At 49.0% G+C, this 17216-nt stretch overlaps 1 protein-coding gene across 1 annotated transcript in view; it reads left to right on the forward strand.

Moving 5' to 3' along the window:
* Nucleotides 1–17216, forward strand: part of MTR (5-methyltetrahydrofolate-homocysteine methyltransferase) — a 1642758-nt gene that overhangs the window by 63695 nt on the left and 1561847 nt on the right. Inside the window, exon 4 of the mRNA XM_082249226.1 lies at nt 9044–9113. Coding sequence (XP_082105352.1) covers nt 9044–9113 — 70 coding nt within the window. The remainder of the gene's footprint in view (nt 1–9043; nt 9114–17216) is intronic.

The following is a 17216-nucleotide window of genomic DNA, read 5'->3' on the forward strand; positions in this document are numbered from 1 at the left end:
TAAATGAAGTGAGGAGCGAATCAATGACCTGGAAACGACGTTTGGTAACATGGATCGGGGAGTGACTCAACACATACAGAAATCGGGGAAGGAATATCATTTTAAAAATGTTGATCCTACCTAAAACCGTGAGAGGAAGCTGGGACCAGAGCTGTAAAGAAGATTTAAGTCGGGCGACCAAGGGATCTAAATTATTGGGGAGGAAACGAGACAAGGGAAGTTGAATGTCACAACCCCCAAGTATCGAAACCGATCCACCACCTGGAGAGGGCATGATGCGAGAGAAGGGGGCAAAACCTGGGGATCCAGGGGGAACAGAGTAGATTTTCTCCAGTTCACCCGAAAACCCGAGAAGTGACCGAAGCGATCAATAATGGACAATAGAGTGGGGAGGGATTGATATGGATCCGCTCCATATATCATATCGTCCGCATACAATGAAACCTTTTCTTCCAAGCCATTGATCACAAAGCCCGCAACAGCCGCACACTGGCGGATCTGCGCAGCCAAAGGCTCAATGGCCAGGGCGAAAAGCAACGGGGACAACGGGCACCCCTGCCTAGTACCCCGAAAAATGGGAAAGGAGTCAGACACAGAATTATTGACCCTGATACGGGCACGAGGGAGATAATATAGAAGTTTTACCCATTTTATGAACCCCGGTCCAAATCCGAATTTCGCCAATACCTCCAAGAGATAAGGCCACTCCACAGAATCAAAAGCCTTGTGAGTGTCCAGGGCTACCACAACCCTGGCCCCCACAGAAGCATGAGTCGTCTGAAGGTTGGTAAAAAGTCTACGCAAGTTGATCGAGGTAGACCGGCCAGGAATAAACCCCGACTGGTCCGCCCCGACCAAGTCCGTGACAACCGTATTCAGCCGTCTCGCCAGGACCTTGGCCAAAATCTTCACATCTGTATTAATAAGTGAGATCGGACGGTACGATCCACAGAGAAGAGGGTCCTTGCGCGGCTTCGAGATGAGTACTATAAGGGCTTCCGTCATGGAGGGCGGCAGACGTCCTTCCTTCAGAGCACAAGTAAACACTTTCAACAAATGGGACCAATAATTCCCTATAGTGAAGATACCATTCAATGGGGAAACCATCCAAGCCAGGTGTCTTATTATGCGCAAACGTAGCTACGGCCTTGTCAATCTCATCTGTGGTCAAAGGGGAGTCTAAGAAGCGAGATTGGTCGACCGACAATGCGGGCAAATCAATATCATACAGAAAATCATCAAGTTCGATAATAGTGTAATGGGCCTGGGTGCGATATAGAGAGGAATAAAATTCAACAAAACTATGAAGAATATCAGGAGTTTGTTCTACAATGACACCGGCCTGGCTGGTGACCCGGGGAATGATACAAGGTTGAAAATCCGGCCTAGCTAAGTAGGCCAACAGGCGACTGTTTTTATCCCCCAGTTCAAAAATTCTTTGATTCTGATACAACAGTTTTTTCTGGGTGCGCTCAATAAGGACGAGATCCAAATCACGGGCTCTGGCCTGCCAAGCCGGGTGATTCTGAGGGGAGGGGTCGTCAGAGTATTGCCGTTCAGCCGTATGCAATGCCCGTTCGGCGTCAACCAACTTGGTCTGACGTGCCTTCCGAGCATGGCCTACGGCAGACGAGAAAGTGCCCCGCATAGTGGCCTTGAAGGCGTTCCAGGTCAGCAGTGCCGACCCCTCCTGTCCATTGAGCGCCCAGAAAGAATTCAATTCCGTGAGCCCCTGATCAGTCACCGCGGGGTCCGCCAGCCACAGAGGGCTCAGTCTCCACAGTTTATAGTTAGGTGGGGACCCCAAAGCAAGGTCCACCAGCAAAGGGGAGTGGTCAGATACCGCCCGAGGGAGGTACCTGATCCCCGAGAGCGGACCCAGCAGTTCCTGAGAGAGCAAACAGAGGTCAATCCTAGATAGTGTGGTGTGAGCTCGAATAACAAGAAAACTCAGTAATCCCCTCCATGTTTCCACCTCCAGGCGTCCGTGAGGTCCAATTTGTCCAAATAGGAGCGCGGGGGGGTATGTTGGGAAGAAGCAGCCCCAGAGCGGTCCAAAGCATTGTCGAGGACCGTGTTAAAGTCACCCGCCATAATAAGAGGGCCCTCCGCCATTTCCAAAACCAAACCCAAAACACGGTCAAAGAATGACTTAGTAAATGGCGGGGGGACATAAACATTCACCAGGGTATAAGGTTTACCCAAATATTCAATAATAAGGATAACAAAGCACCCCGAGGGGTCCGTCTTTAGATGTTTAATAGTGACCGGAGCGGATTTGGCAATTAAAATGGACGTGCCTCGGGCATAGGAAGAGTAGGTAGAGTGTAGCGCATACGCCACGTGCGCCCGCTTAAGGGCCATAACCCTGGACCCCTGGAGGTGTGTCTCCTGCAACAAAATCAAAAACAGAAGGGTTCCCCTGTGGGTGGGACTTTAAAGGCACTGATATTTCAGAAATTACACATAGGTAAGAATACAAAAATGTAGCTTTATTGAAATTGTTTATACAAAATATATAAAAGATAAAAGCAGAGGCAAGCAAATTTATACATCACATTACAGGGTTGAACATCCACCATAAGACCCCCATGTATACACCCGACGCGTTTCGGAGAAACACTCCTCCTTCAGGGGTGCCTTGGGAGGGTGGTCTGTAAACAATCAATGTAAATGTACATATTATACATATTGCAGAATCAATCTGGCAAGAAAAAATAATAAAGTCAAAAAAAGTGCACTTACATGGTTCACTGTAATGGTTAAAGAAAGAGTGCCTGCCTGCAAGGCTAAAAACAGAACATCGACAATGCCAGCGTGGGTCTATGGTAAGCCGGTTAAATTCGATGGAGTTGGCTTCATACAGAAGAAGAATTTTTTGATTTGTAGAATTGAAGTTAAATCAAGGTTGCTTGCTACCAGACAACTATGTGAGTCTGGGTGGGGACAGCTGAAATCCCAAAAAAGGCAATCCTGCTGGGCAAAAAGCCAAAGTAAAAGAGAAAAAAGGGAGTATATGGTAAATAATGTGTCATATGAACAAGTCAGAGGACACACAAGACACCCAGGGGTTAATCTCACCAGAGAGTCTCTACCCATATAGGAGCTAAAGGCTCTCTGAGGTGAAGGAATAATCCTGCAGGCTCCAATGCTCATAGATATGTAGCCAACAGAATAATTAATGAGTAATTTAATTAAAAAAGCTGGATTTTTTTCTCTAGGTAAACGTTGCAACTACTTGGGAGCAGAGGAGCCAACAAGAATGAAGATCCCAAAAACAACAATAAAAAAGGGGAAAATATGTCTAGAAAATAAAAATACCTTTTCAAATCCAATCTTGGCAGAATGAATGCAATAGCAGGATAGATGTTGCTCCACGCTCGGCAAAGGAACATATGAGTCCGACGCCGAGCGTGGAGTATAAATGAGGAATTGCTAATCAGCTGAGAGCAGTCTCAGCTGGGCGGCTAATGCGTCCAGCTGGCTGCCAAAGGGATTTCCCGGGTCACATGGGCCAGCGCCGCCCCCAGCCGGAAGAAGTCCGGCGGAAGTGATGGCAGGTCACCACCGCCGGAAATGATCCGGCGGAAGTGACGTCGGCCCATGCGTCCCACCGACACGGTACAGACTTCCGCCAGCGTTGGATACGTCAGGCGGAGTCCATTGGGCATGCGCAATGGGAATATCCCATGAGCCAGGTGTAAGAGGCTGCTGCCACCATTGGCGAACGCCACGAATGGCGTTCGCCTTACCGTGTCGGGCTGTACCCATCGCAATCGCAGAAGATTGTTATTTTCTGCGCAACAAACTTGATAAAAATAGAAAATCATGTCAAAAGTATATGTTATCTATATACCAAAGGCAACATAATGGTTCAAAATACATCTCTGTATGGATTTATAGCCATTTAAACAGAGAAAGAGAGAAGAAAAACATTGGCAACCATAGTTGCACCCCAAGGGCAAGTCGATGTTCATGTGTACAAAGCAAGACAAATACTTAATACAATAATGTAATCACAAAGGCTAACTGAAAGGGAAGAAAAAGAAAAAGGGGGAGGGGGGAAGGGAAAAGGGAAAGAGGGGGAAAGGGAAAGAAACTAACAAATAAAATGGGTATACAAGCAGCATATTTCTATACAAGGAGTCTAATGTAATTGAGACAGAGCCGGGGATTCCCTCCAAGAGGCAAGTGCTAGATCGAGATGTGTATCCCAGGAGGCATAAGAGAGATTATTTATACAAGCCAGGAGGTTCTGTTGCCCTCAGGCGGTAAATCCACCGCAGTTCAAGTTGGAGGAGGGTCTTATTCCAATCCCCTCCTCTTGAACTGGGGTGGACTCTATCCAGGATCAGAAACTTTATTTTTGGAAAAATCCCTGCATGAACTAAACTGATATGTCGGCCTAGTGGGAGATCCGGGTTGCAGGTTTGCATGCTCTTTATATGTCTGTTGGCCCTTTTGGTGAAATCTAGCTTTGTTTTGCCAACATAAAAACAGCCGCACCCACAGAGGAGTAAATAAACCACCCCGTGGGTGCGGCAGTTGGCAAAGTGCTGGGGTACAAAGATTTGCCCATTCGGTAGAATGGGATTTTTTTTGGTCAGCATAAATTTGCAGTATTTGCAGGCACCGCATATAAAGGTGCCTTTGGCCTTGCAAGGATCTCTCCCATTTTGAGATGTGTATTCGCTACGTACCAATTGGTCTTTTAGAGCGGGAACTTTTTTGAAAGTAATTTGGGGAGCAGGAGGAACATGTTTGCCCACGATAGGATCGAGGGACAACAGGTGCCAATACTTCCCCACGATTCTCCTGACGTCAGTATGTTCTGAATATTTCATGATTACTCTCAGTGTTTGGTCAACTGGTCTGGCTGTGTTTGAGACTATTAATGAGGTTCTATCTTTCATCAGGGCCTTTCTATAAGCCTTCTTCAAGGTGGTAGGGGGGTATCCTCTAGTCAAAAGTCTCTGTCTCAAATCGTCAGCTGCCTTCTGGAAACTGATAAGGTCTTTACAATTGCGTCTAGCGCGAAGGTACTGTCCATATGGAATGGATTGCACCAATGTAGATGGGTGAAAGCTAGAGGCATGGAGGATGGTGTTACCAGCAGTGGGCTTACGATAAAGCCCACTGTGGAGAACACCATCCTCCCCCCTAGTAACTGTGACATCAAGAAACGTGACACAAGAGATGTCATACTGCATTGTAAAAGTTAAATTGAAATCGTTTTTGTTAATTCGGTCCTCCTGCAACAAAACAACATGAGGACTATGGCGTTTTAAATAGTCAAACATCAGAGACCGTTTCACTTTAGAATTTAGCCCCCTGACGTTCCACGAGATTATACGTAGAGTAGACATAGAAATATACCAACAATCAGCGTTAGCGCCCCGTAGGTCAGCCCAAAAACAGGCAAACCCCGAAGGGCCAAGGCACAACCAGCATCTGAGAGGAGCCCAGAAAAAGGAGTACGCATAAGACATAAAAAAAGTGACCACAATAACATATTAAACAAAATCAACTGTATCGCAGAAGGAGAGAGCATGACACCAAAAACAAAAAAAGGAAAAACTGTACCGACCCTGTGGATCAAAATGGTGCAAACAAACAAACCAAAAAGGAGAAACCCACCAAAACCCGCAGGTTGCGGATGGCAATAGTAACAAACACCCCCACCCTAGCCCACCCAGCCCTCAAACCCCAACAATTGAGAGCTTTGTAGCCCATAACAACAAAAGGAAGTCAAATGCAGGGAAACGTGGATCTGCTCGTCCTGTAGTAGACAAACGAGAAAAAACAATAAAAAGGAAGGAGATGAGGGGGGAGCCCCCACCCCAAAAATGCCCATCAGAAAAAACAGAAAAATAGGAACCCCGATCCCCAGAAAAAAGGAATAACCATCTGTCCCAAAAAATCAAGCGAGAGAGGGTCCATGAAGAGCACCAGGACAAGCCCAGAGCCCAACCAGACTATCAGCAGATAGACAGTCCTTCATTTAGGAGGAGACCGCCGGTCCTGGCGGCCAGGAGAGCCACGGCCCAAGGAGTCCACCCATTGCGCGGCCTCCCGAGGATCCTGGAAGAAATGAGCCTTGCCCTGAGAGATGATCCGGAGACGGGCAGGATAAAGCATACTATATGGCAACTGGAGATCACGCAGCCGCCTCTTAACCGCCATAAAGGAGGCCCGCTGCTTTTGGGTGGCTGCAGAGAAGTCAGGAAAGATGGAGATAGCATTATTATTGTAGGAGACACGGCCCTTCTCCCTGGAGGCCCGTAGCACAGCCTCCCTGTCACGGAAATGCAGAAATTTAATGAGAAGAGGACGAGGTGGCGCCCCTGGTGGTAGGGGGCGCAACGGCACCCTGTGTGCCCGTTCAATGGCGAATAAAGGAGAAAAAACATTCTTCCCAAAGGTGTCAAGGAGCCACTTTTCCATAAATGATTCGGGGGTCTTTCCCTCCGCCCCCTCAGGGAATCCCAGAAAGCGGAGGTTATTACGTCGGAGGCGATCCTCCATGTCAGTGATCTTATCAATGGTGGCCGTGTGACCCCTCTGCAAGTCGGACACAGAGGCCTGCAAGGGGCGGTGGGCATCCTCCAGGTCGCCAATACGTTGTTCCGCGTTGCCCACCCTATGGCGGAGATTATGGACATCCTGCTTCAGGAACGACATCTCCATCCTCACAGACTCTATTTGAGTAGTGAGAGAGGCCTGACAGTGACGGATGGCATCCATAATGGCAGCAAGGGATGGCTCAGGCCTATCCACCTCCACCCCTGCCTCAGCAGTGGGGCCCAGGGGGGGGGGGGAAAGAAGATCACTCAGTCTCATGCCGGTGCAGGGAAGAAGAGTCGTCAGGCCCCGAAACACCACCTTGGGAGAGAGAGGCGGATGGCTGCGAGGATCGTGCAGCAGCAGCTGGCTGACTCAAGCTCCGTGGCGGGATGGCGCCATCTTGGGACCGCTCGAGGAGGGAGGCCGATGGCCGGAATCCAGGCGCCTCCGGACCAGGGGGACCGATCTTCACCATCTCCGCTGATGCACCGAGGGATCAGGAGTACACAGGCGTCGGAAGCAGGCGAGTAGCGGCTCGGGGTTCTGCAGGATCGATGAAGGATCAGGGCAAGCAGGAGAGAGCTCCGGAACCGCGCTGCTCTCACATCAGTGGCCGGCCACGCCCCCCCTCTTTTGGTATATTAGTTGGTTTACGCAATCTATGTATTCTTTCAAATTCAATTTTGTCTGTGATCGCTTTTCCCAGTAAAGGGTTGAATAACTTCTCCAGGATTTCTCCTAAATTCTCTGCCGGACCTTTCTCTGGTAATCCTCTTATTCTCAGATTTTTTCTTCGATTTCTGTTCTCCTGGTCTTCGATTTTTGTATAGCATATTTCTCTGATCCAATTTCATTTTCCTCATTTGATCTTTTAGGTTTTTTAACTCTTTTCCATGGAACTCCACCTTCTGTTCTGTTTCTTCTACCCTACCCAGGATATGCCCAAAGTCCACGTGTAAGGTGGCCATCTCAGCTTTAATGGATCTTTTCAAGGCCTAGCAAACATTTCCCGCATTTCCGATTTTGATGGCGGAGGATCTTTTCCACTTAATTCATCTTCTCTAATCATGTCTCCGTCTCCTATTGTTAGAGTACTTTCTCTTGACACTTCTAAACTTTCTTCTCCACTTACTCCTGTATGCCTTTGATTCTTAATTTTCTTAATTCCCTCTGTGTTTTGTTTAGATCTGACGACTGGTTGTTTCTCTGGCTGTGTTTTTTGCCCTTTTCCCTCAGGCGTCATGTACATTTTGATTGTCCCTGGACTTGATGTTATTTTTGCAGGTTTCCCTGCTAATTCTTTTTTTTTTTCCTTTATCCTAGATATGATCTTCCTTGTCTCTCCCTCTATTCCCTAGGGTGCTTTAAGGTGTATCCTATGTATGTATTATTCCTGTTTATGGGTTATCTTCTCCTTGCTGTATATGTGTTCATACCTTTGCCCCCGGGCGGGTGAGAGACCAACAAAAAAAGAAAAAAAGGAGAGAACCAGAGAAATAACCCTCCAACCAGGGAGAGATCAAAATCAAAGTATGGGACCCTCTTTACGTCAATCTGGGTGGTGGTATGATAGTCTCTGGGGGGAGTGTGCAATAATCCCCCTGTTGATCCTATCCCCTCTGGCGTTCGTCGCCCACTATTAGTTTTTCCAGTTCACTTAGATACAGTCCCATTTATATAGTCAGAGGGGGCTCTATGGCATAAGTTTATGATAAAGAAGACAAGTCAAAAAAAAGGGGGGCTTTCGCCCTCTCACCACTCCTTCACCAGTCAATGACTGTCTCTTATCCCTCCGAATGGAAGTCCTGCTTGTCTCCTTGCCAGTGGGGTCGAGTACTGGATCGAGTGTCTCGCTGCGGTCTTCTCCTGAGGTCGGCTCTCACTCCGGCCTCCTTGCTGCACACTCGTGCTTTCGCACGTCCTGCCCGGTCTCCGCCCTCTCGTGCGGCGTGACCCGGCCTCACCAGCGGCAGCCTTCTCCCGGTCCCGAGCGGACCGTCGCAGCGATCCACCACTCGTCTTCTCTCCACGGCGAGATGCGGCCAGGTACAGGCGGGGGCGATGGGGGTGAGGGGGATGATGGTCTTAGGAGGGGCCGGCTAGCTTCTCATCGAGGTGTCGGGATCAAGAGCCTTCCCTCACATCACACTGACGGCTCTCACCGTGGCATCAGCACACACTCCGGCTTGGCGCCATAGACAGGCTCCTCCCTCCCTACATGAAAAATGTGGTATTTTTAAGTAACAATTTTATATTTTAAATTGTCCTGTTTTTATAATTGCCAAAAAAAGTGTTTGGTATAAAACCGAGGGCATGCTGCCTTCACAGTGTACTTCATTGAAGTGTTTTTGGGTGTTTGTAGCATGCCCTAGGTACAAGACAGGTTATCTGCTATTTATGAAGTTTATTGTTGCATGCCATTTTTGCTGTGATGTATGATTTTAGGAGAAATTTCATAAAAATGTATATTCTTACACAGGCTTACCGCCTAAACAAGATATCAGCAGAAGTAGCCAGAAGAGCAGCGGATGATGTAATATCTGAAACAGGTACGAATCTTACTTTATTGATCCTAAAAAATAAAGTACTTCCTGGTCTTGTAAAGCACTTTATTTAATTATGTACGTTCTGTGTTTCCAGAGCTTTCTGCCACTGACATAAGGTAGCAGCAACTTTTACACACACTAACAGGTTTTGTATCAGCAGGAAATGTATGTCCACTTAATAAGCCAACGAGTGCTCATAAAAATAATAATAATAATTTGTTTTTGACTGAATATATCAATGTACTTCTAAACAAGTATACCCCGCGTTCTGCAATAAACCGCTTTTCTCTGTCGCTCATTGACAGACGTGATCCTCGTTGATACTAACAACTCGGGTTATGCTGCCCTCTACAGGAGTAGGACTAGATAGGAAAGAAAACATTCTGGCCACACCTTAGGGGCAGTCCCAGAGGGTATATCCTCTCTCTCTGCTACAGCAAATCAGTTTTTTTCTGTCTAGTTAGGAGTAAGGACCTAGATGCCTTGCTAGGATCTTCGGTCCTGGCAGGATTTTTTTCTTAGAAAGATTTTTTAGACCGTTTTTTTCTCCAGTGTTCCTGTGAGATCTTCAAGCAAGAAAGCTGGAACTGGGCGACGGGCTGGATGTTGAGATCCAGTGGTCACCCCAGTTCAGCCTACGAGCGCATGCAGGCCATAGCCCCGCGCTGGGTCGGCCGCGACATAGTCCCACTGGACGTGGACTGACCCTGCGAGTTAAACATCTCGCTTAAACGCCAAGGACCATGAGTCACGGCGTCCGTATTGGTCGACAGCCCTCCCATCCCGGTGGAGAGGGGTACTGTCAGGAGTTGGCGCCCGCCTGGTTCCGGTATGGTGAGTAGTATGTTCCCCCTTTTCCCCCTGACGGGTTTGTGGTGAACGCGGGCCCCTCTCTGAAATGGTAAGGATTGGTCTCCCCTCTATCCTATAACATGTCACAGATCCCCCTATTTGAGTGTGATTTTTGTGAACAAGAAACCAGGAGGCTTGGTTTGGGAGCTGACAATCTAATGTCATTTCAAAACTATAAAGATGACTGAAGTCAGTGGCAGTACTAGAATATTACTGTGATAGTATAAGGTATCCTACCTGTCAGAAGTGTTCACAGGGTGATGTCTATACATGTATACTGCAGTCCAGATCGCATTCCTCCAGCAAAGGCAGATGCCTTCCGACGGCCCACGGACCGCATACGGCCCGCCAGAGTCCGGTACCGCCGGCCAGGCTGATCACCATTAGGATGAAGGTTTGTGGGGCCGAGATACTCCCGCAGGCCGCCAGACACGCCGTTATCCTGTACAGGCCGCCGCCATTGTCTGGCAGATCGCACGAGGCCGCCATATTGGCGTAGCCTCGTGTCTCCAGCATGGGGGCGGCCATGTTTGAGGTGACCCAAACACCTCGTGGAGCTAGGGGAGGCGCCGGAAGGCGTGCAGAGGGGCGGAGCCGCCTCCTTTTTACCCGGGAAGCCAGCCAAAAGACTTCCTGTCTGTTCTAGACGGTGCTGAAACAAGTTGCATTTGAAACTCTGAGCATTAAGTGGTGAGCCTTGGGGTCTCTCTCTCTCTCTCTCTCTCTCTCTCTCTCTGTAGGGGTCCCTAAGCAGGTAACACTGAGGGGCATTGTGGCGCTGGGGGTCTGAAAAAAAAAAAAAAGAAAAAAAAGGTTTTATTTTTTTTTGGCAATTGATTTTTTCCGGATAGTATCTGGAATTATCATGGACCCTGCCACACAGGTACCCCCACCTGTTTCCCTCGAGGGGGCCGCGGGACCCGCCAGTACACAGAGTATGGATGCATTTACAGCAGTTTTGGAGTCTTTGGTGGCTCGGGTGGAGACGGCGTGTCAGGAACGGGGGTCAAGAAAGCGACCCCCGCCTACCCCTATATCATCTGAGACTTCAGATTCAGATTCTGAGATGGTCATTGCAGCTGCAGGTCCCTCTGCAGGGGCTGTTGTCTCAGGTAAAGTTCCCTCAGACAGTGAGGAGGACGTTCAGGCTTCCGCCATAGCACAAGAAGAAGCATTGGTGGACGCACTAGTTGTGGCGGTTCGGGAAACCTTAAGACTTGAGGTTTTACCGGCAGAGGCAACTGAAATGGAAATTCCCTTTGGTACTAGCAAACCCACCAAGACGGTGAAGGTTTTTCCTTTACCCAAGTGTTTTGGTAATAAGATTAAAGAGGAATGGGATCATTCAAAGCGTACCTTTACTATTTCCAAGCGCATTGCTAGACGCTATCCGTTTGAGGAATCCCTCATTAAGAAATGGACTGTACCACCAGTGGTGGATCCACCTATTTCCAGACTGAATAAAGCCACGGTTATTCCGGTGGAGGACGCTTCGTCCTTTAAGGATTCGGTGGATCGGAAGGTAGAAGCGGAGTCCCGCACTATCTTTTCCCTGATAGGATCAGCCTTTAGACCAGTAATTGTCATTGGTCTAGTTTCTCAGACATTAACGGAATGGGCGAGATTGGTGCGCCAGGACCTGAAGGGGAAAGGTATCCCCCAGGCAACATCTGATTTGATAGAACAGATTATACAAGGACTACAGTTTGTCTGTGACGCAGCCTTGGATGCCACCCCCCTATTAGGGCATGCATCTATGTCAGCGGTAATCCTCAGACGTGTGCTGTGGTTAAAATGCTGGTCAGCGGACCTAGGTTCCAAAAAGACCTTGGCGAATCTCCCCTTTCAGGGGAATCGCCTATTTGGGGCCACCCTAGATGAGATCATTAAGGATGCCACTGGGGGCAAAAGCACTTTTTTGCCACAGGCTGCTAAAGCTAAAGGACCTCGTAACAAGCGTGGACCTTTCTTTGCCGCCCATAAAGGGTTCGTTCGCTCTGCTGGAGCAAGCGGGAAGGGCAAAACCCCTCTAGGAGGGTTCAAGAAGCGCTGGTCGGACAAACAAAAGACCGACTCAGCCAAACCTGAAGCTAAGGCTTACACAGCCTGAAGGTGTGCCCCCACCCGGCTTGAGGGTGGGGGGGGGGCGTCTTTACCGGTATTCAGAGCACTAGATCGAGCATCGATCACTGCTACCGGTGCAATTCTTCCCTTCCAACATTTAAGTACTACAGGGAGCGGTAGTTACCGTTCCCTGAACAGATCATTTTCTTTACCTTTTCCAAAGATTAGTCTCAGTTCCCCACAGGAATCGGATCCGGTTGAGCAGACAGACCAAGGAGCCTCTAGCCGGGTGACTTCGGTCTCTAATGTTCAACCAGGAGAAATCATCACTCCTGATAGGAATCAGGTGTCTGATAAATGTGTGGGAACAGAGAACGATCAGACTTTGTCGGATTGCCTGGGCCAGGTAGCTCTAGGGCAGCCTGGTTCGGATCCAGTCAGGCAATATCAGGGTGATGACTTAAGTCAATCACCAAGGATTTCACCATCTGTGTCTTCTTCAGAGCATCCCGGAGGCGCGGAGATTGGTAACGCACGCCCACGATCCTCCAGCAGACGCAGCAGATACGCTGAACGACCTGTAAACGCAGTGTCAGCTATTAGAGATATTCCCTCCTCTGATTGCTGCTGAGATTTCTCCGCAGGATAGAGATGGAGGGAACTCCAGTTATCCTGGAAATTCTAGGCTAGCCTCGTCAAGCCGGTCAGGCCGACTTGGACATGCTAGTCGCGAACGCTCCTTGGGAACTTCCTCTCAGGGAGGGTCTGCGGTCTCAAGGACCGATCTTCCGTTGTGCTTTACAGTCGCTGGTTTTAATGGCCTGGCCATTGAGACCCAGGTACTGAAGGACAGAGGGTTGTCAGCTTCAGTTATTCCTACTCTAAGGCAAGGAAAGCGACTTCCAGCAAGGTCTATTATCGCACATGGAAGACTTATATCGGGTGGTGTGAATCTTTGGGATTTCCCCCACGTACCTATTCGGTGACCCGAATATTTGCTTTTCTGCAAAAGGGGGTTGAGCAGAAACTATCCTTGAGCACCATCAAGGGTCAGGTTTCAGCATTAGCAATCTTCTTTCAGAAGCCCTTGGCTACTCATTCCTTGGTGCGGAATTTCATTCAGGGGGTGCGGCACCTGGCTCCACCAGTCCGCGCGCCCTTACCGCCCTGGGATCTTAATTTGGTTTTATCGGTTCTGCAGAAACCTCCCTTTGAAAACATCAGGGAGATTCCCTTGCTTACTTTATCCCAGAAGGTGGCCTTCTTGGTGGCTATCATTTCTGCACGCAGAGTGTCAGAACTGGCTGCATTATCATGCCAGTCCCCATATTTAGTGGTTCATAGGGATAAGGTAGTTCTTCATCCAAGGCCATCCTTTCTTCCAAAGGTGGTTTCAGACTTTCATCTGAATGAAGATATTGTGCTACCTTCCTTGTGTCCTCAGCCCAATCCTCATCGGGCACATGCGTTGCATTCCTTGGATGTGGTTCGGGCAATCAGGGTATACCTGAAGGCTACGGAATCGTTCCGTAAAACGGATTCACTTTTTGTGATCACGGATGGCCCCAGAAAGGGGTTGCCTGCATCTGCCGCGACTGCCGCGACTATCTCCAAATGGATTAGACAGACGGTGGTACAGGCTTATTCTATTAGGGGTCGGAATCCTCCGTTCCCTGTTAAGGCGCACTCCACTCGAGGGCTCAGTACTTCCTGGGCCTTCCGCCATCAGGCATCAGTGGTCCAGGTATGTAAGGCGGCCACCTGGTCGTCGGTACATACCTTTACAAAATTTTATAAAATTGATGTGATGGCATCGGCAGATGCCTCGTTTGGCCGCAAGGTTTTGCAGGCCGCAATTTGAGGAGACCGGTGGTCTACCTCGAGGGTTTTTTTCTGTTGGAATTTCTGTTGAGTCTCATCTTTCATTGATGAGCCTTGAGAACTTCTAGTTGGCACCGGTTGGGCCTTCTAGATTGGATTTTTGATTTCTATTTTCCCACCCCTCATTTGTGGTACTGCTTTGGGACGTCCCGAGTTGTTAGTATCAACGAGGACTACGTCTGTCAATGAGCGACAGAGAAAAATGGATTTTTGTAAAATCTTACCGTAAAATTTTTTTCTCTTAAGCTCATTGACAGACTTAGTACCCGCCCCTCTGTTTTGAGTTGGGTTGGTTTAAATTCTCTAAACACTGCTTTGTGACATAACTGATTTGCTGTAGCAGAGAGAGAGAGAGGATATACCCTCTGGGCCAGAATGTTTTCTTTCCTGTCTAGTCCTACTCCTGTAGAGGGCAGCATAACCCGAGTTGTTAGTATCAACGAGGACTACGTCTGTCAATGAGCTTAAGAGAAAAGGATTTTACGGTAAGATTTTACAAAAATCCATTTTTCTCTATCGCTCATTGACAGGCGTAGTCCTCGGTGATTCAACACCCTCGGGTTATGCTGCCCTCTACAGGAGTATGACTAGACGGGAAAGAAAACGTTCTGGCCACACCCTAGGGGCAGTCCCAGAGGGTATATCCTCTCACTTCCTGCTCTAGTAAATCAGTTTTTTTTTTTCTGTCTAGTTAGGAGTAAGGACCTAGATACCTTGCTGGGATCTTCGGTCCTGGCAGGATTTTTTTCTTAGAAAAGATTTTTTAGACAGCTTTTTTTCTCCAGTGTTCCTGTGAGATCTTCAAGCAAGAAAGCTGAACTGGGCGACGGGCTGGATGTTGAGATCCAGTGGTCACCCCAGTTCAGCCTACGAGCGCGTGCAGGCCATAGCTCCGCGCTGGGTCGGCCGCGACATAGTCCCACTGGACGGGGACTGACCCTGCGAGTTAAACGTCTCGCTGAAACGCCAAAGACCATGAGTCACGGCGTCCGTATTGGTCGACAGCCCTCCTACCTCGGTGGAGAGGGGTACTGTCAGGAGTTGGCGCCCGCCTGCTTCCGGTATGGTGAGTAGTATGTTCCCCCTTTCCCCCTGACGGGTCTTATGGTGAGCGCGGGCCCCTCTCTGTAATGGTAAGGATGGGTTCCCCTCTATCCTATAACATGTCACAGATCCCCCTAATTGAGTGTGATTTTTGTGTACAAGAAGCCAGGAGGCTTGGTTTGGGAGCTGACAATCTAATTGTAAAAATGTGAAAATGATTGTAGTCAGTGGCAGTACTAGAACTTTACTGTGATAGTATAAGGTATCCTACCTGTCAGAAGCCACAGGGCGATGTCTATACATGTATACTGCATTCCAGATCATTCCTCCAGCTAAGCAGATGCCTCCCGACGGCCACGGACCGCATACGGCCCGCCAGGGTCCGGTACCGCTGACCACCATGAGGGTGAAGGGTTGTGAGGCCGAGATCCTTCTGCAGACATGCCGCTATTCTGTGCAGGCCGCCGCCATTGTCTGGTAGATCGCACGAGGCCGCCATTTTGGTGTAGCCTCGTGTCTCCAGCATGGGGGCGGCCATGTTTGAGGTGACTCAAACACCTCATGGAGCCAGGGGGAGGCACCGACAGGCGTGTTAAGGGGCGGAGCCGCCTCCTTTACCCAGGAAATGGGGCCAAAGACTTCCTGTCTGTAACAAGACAAGCACTGAGCAAGCTGATAACTTCTGTGCATCAGGGATGAGCCTTGGGGGCTCTCGCTCTCGCTCTCGCTCTCGCTCTCGCTCTCGCTCTCTCTCTCTCTCTCTCTCTCTCTCTCTCTCTCTCTGTGGGGTCCAAAAAGGCAGGTAACACTGAGGGGCGCTGTTGCGACTGGGGGACACAAAAAAAAAAAAAAAGTTTTTTACTTTGTCATTTTTTGTCGCTGGCAAGTGTCTTGTATAATCATTGACCCTGCCGCATAGGTATCCCCACCTGATCCCCTCAAGGTGGCCGCAGGACCCTCCAGTACCCCACTTGTTTTTAATGCATTATCGGCAGTTTTGGAGTCTTTGGTATCCCGGGTGGAGGTGGCCTGTCAGGGACGGGGGTCAAGAAGCGACCCCCGCCTACCCCTATTGTTTATCAGATACTTCAGGGGCTGTTGTCTCAGGTAATATCTCCTCAGCAGTGAGGAGCACGTTTCTGCCTCCGCCATAGCACAAGAGTGGTGGATGCACTCGTTGTGTCCGTCCGGGAAACCTTTAGTCTTGAGGTTACACCTGCAGAGGTGGCTGAGACTGAGATTCTTTTTTGGTACTTGTTAGCCTACCAAAAGGGCGAAGGATTTTCCTTTACCCAAATGGGGTCGTTTTGAAACGAACCCCTGTTATTTCCAAACGCATGGCTAGGTGCTATCCGTTTTGAGGAATTCCTCTTTATAGGATAGACTGTACCACCTGCTGTCTTGCCACAGACTGTTAGGATAAAAGGACCTCGTAACTAACGAGGACCTTCCTTTTCTGCTCATAAAGAGTTGTTCGTTCCGCGAGGGCGGGCGATAAGGCGAAACCCTCCAAAGCCCCTTCAGAGGGGTTTCAAAGGGCGCTGGTCGGCTAAACAAAAAGTCCGGCTCAGCCAAGCCTGAAGATACAGCCTGATGCGCCCCTACCCATCTCTGGGGTGGGGGGGATGTCTTCACCGGTTTCTGGAGGACACAGGATTTAGTTTCGATCACTTCCACCGGTGCGATTCTTCCCTTCTAACATTGAACGGTTTCAGGGGTTCTATTCGAACCTATTCACAATGCCCAGGAAAGAGGGCAAGGTGCGTCCAAATCTGGACTTGGGAAGAAATAGAGTCCATCCGTACAGTGGTGGCCTCCCTGCATCAGGGGGATTTCCTGGCGTCCATAGACATTTAGGAGGCCTATATTTATATCCCCATCATCACAGGACATCAGCGTTTTTTCGCTTTCCCAAAGATCATCCCTGGTTCCCACCAGGAGACTGAACTATCTGGGCCTAAGGTTGGATACATCCTGGGCAAGAGAGTTTCTTTTTGCGGAGAAACTCCAGAAGGTTCAGTCAACGATTCGGATGTTGCTGTCCGTCAATTGGCTGGGACGGATGGTGGCCTTCTTAGAGGCAGTACCGTATACCCAGTCTCGTACCCGAATTCTCCTGAAGGAAATTCTTTTTTAATGGAATCAGAATTCCGATTCCCTGGACAATCGGATCCGGTTGAGCGAGCGGACCAGGAAGTCTCCGATGCTCAACCAGGGGAAGTCATTTCTTCCGATAGTATCCAGATTACCAATAAGGGTATCGGA

Source organism: Pelophylax lessonae (genome assembly GCF_965119305.1).
Source record: "Pelophylax lessonae genome assembly, chromosome: 3".
Classification (NCBI taxonomy): Eukaryota; Metazoa; Chordata; class Amphibia; order Anura; family Ranidae; genus Pelophylax; species Pelophylax lessonae.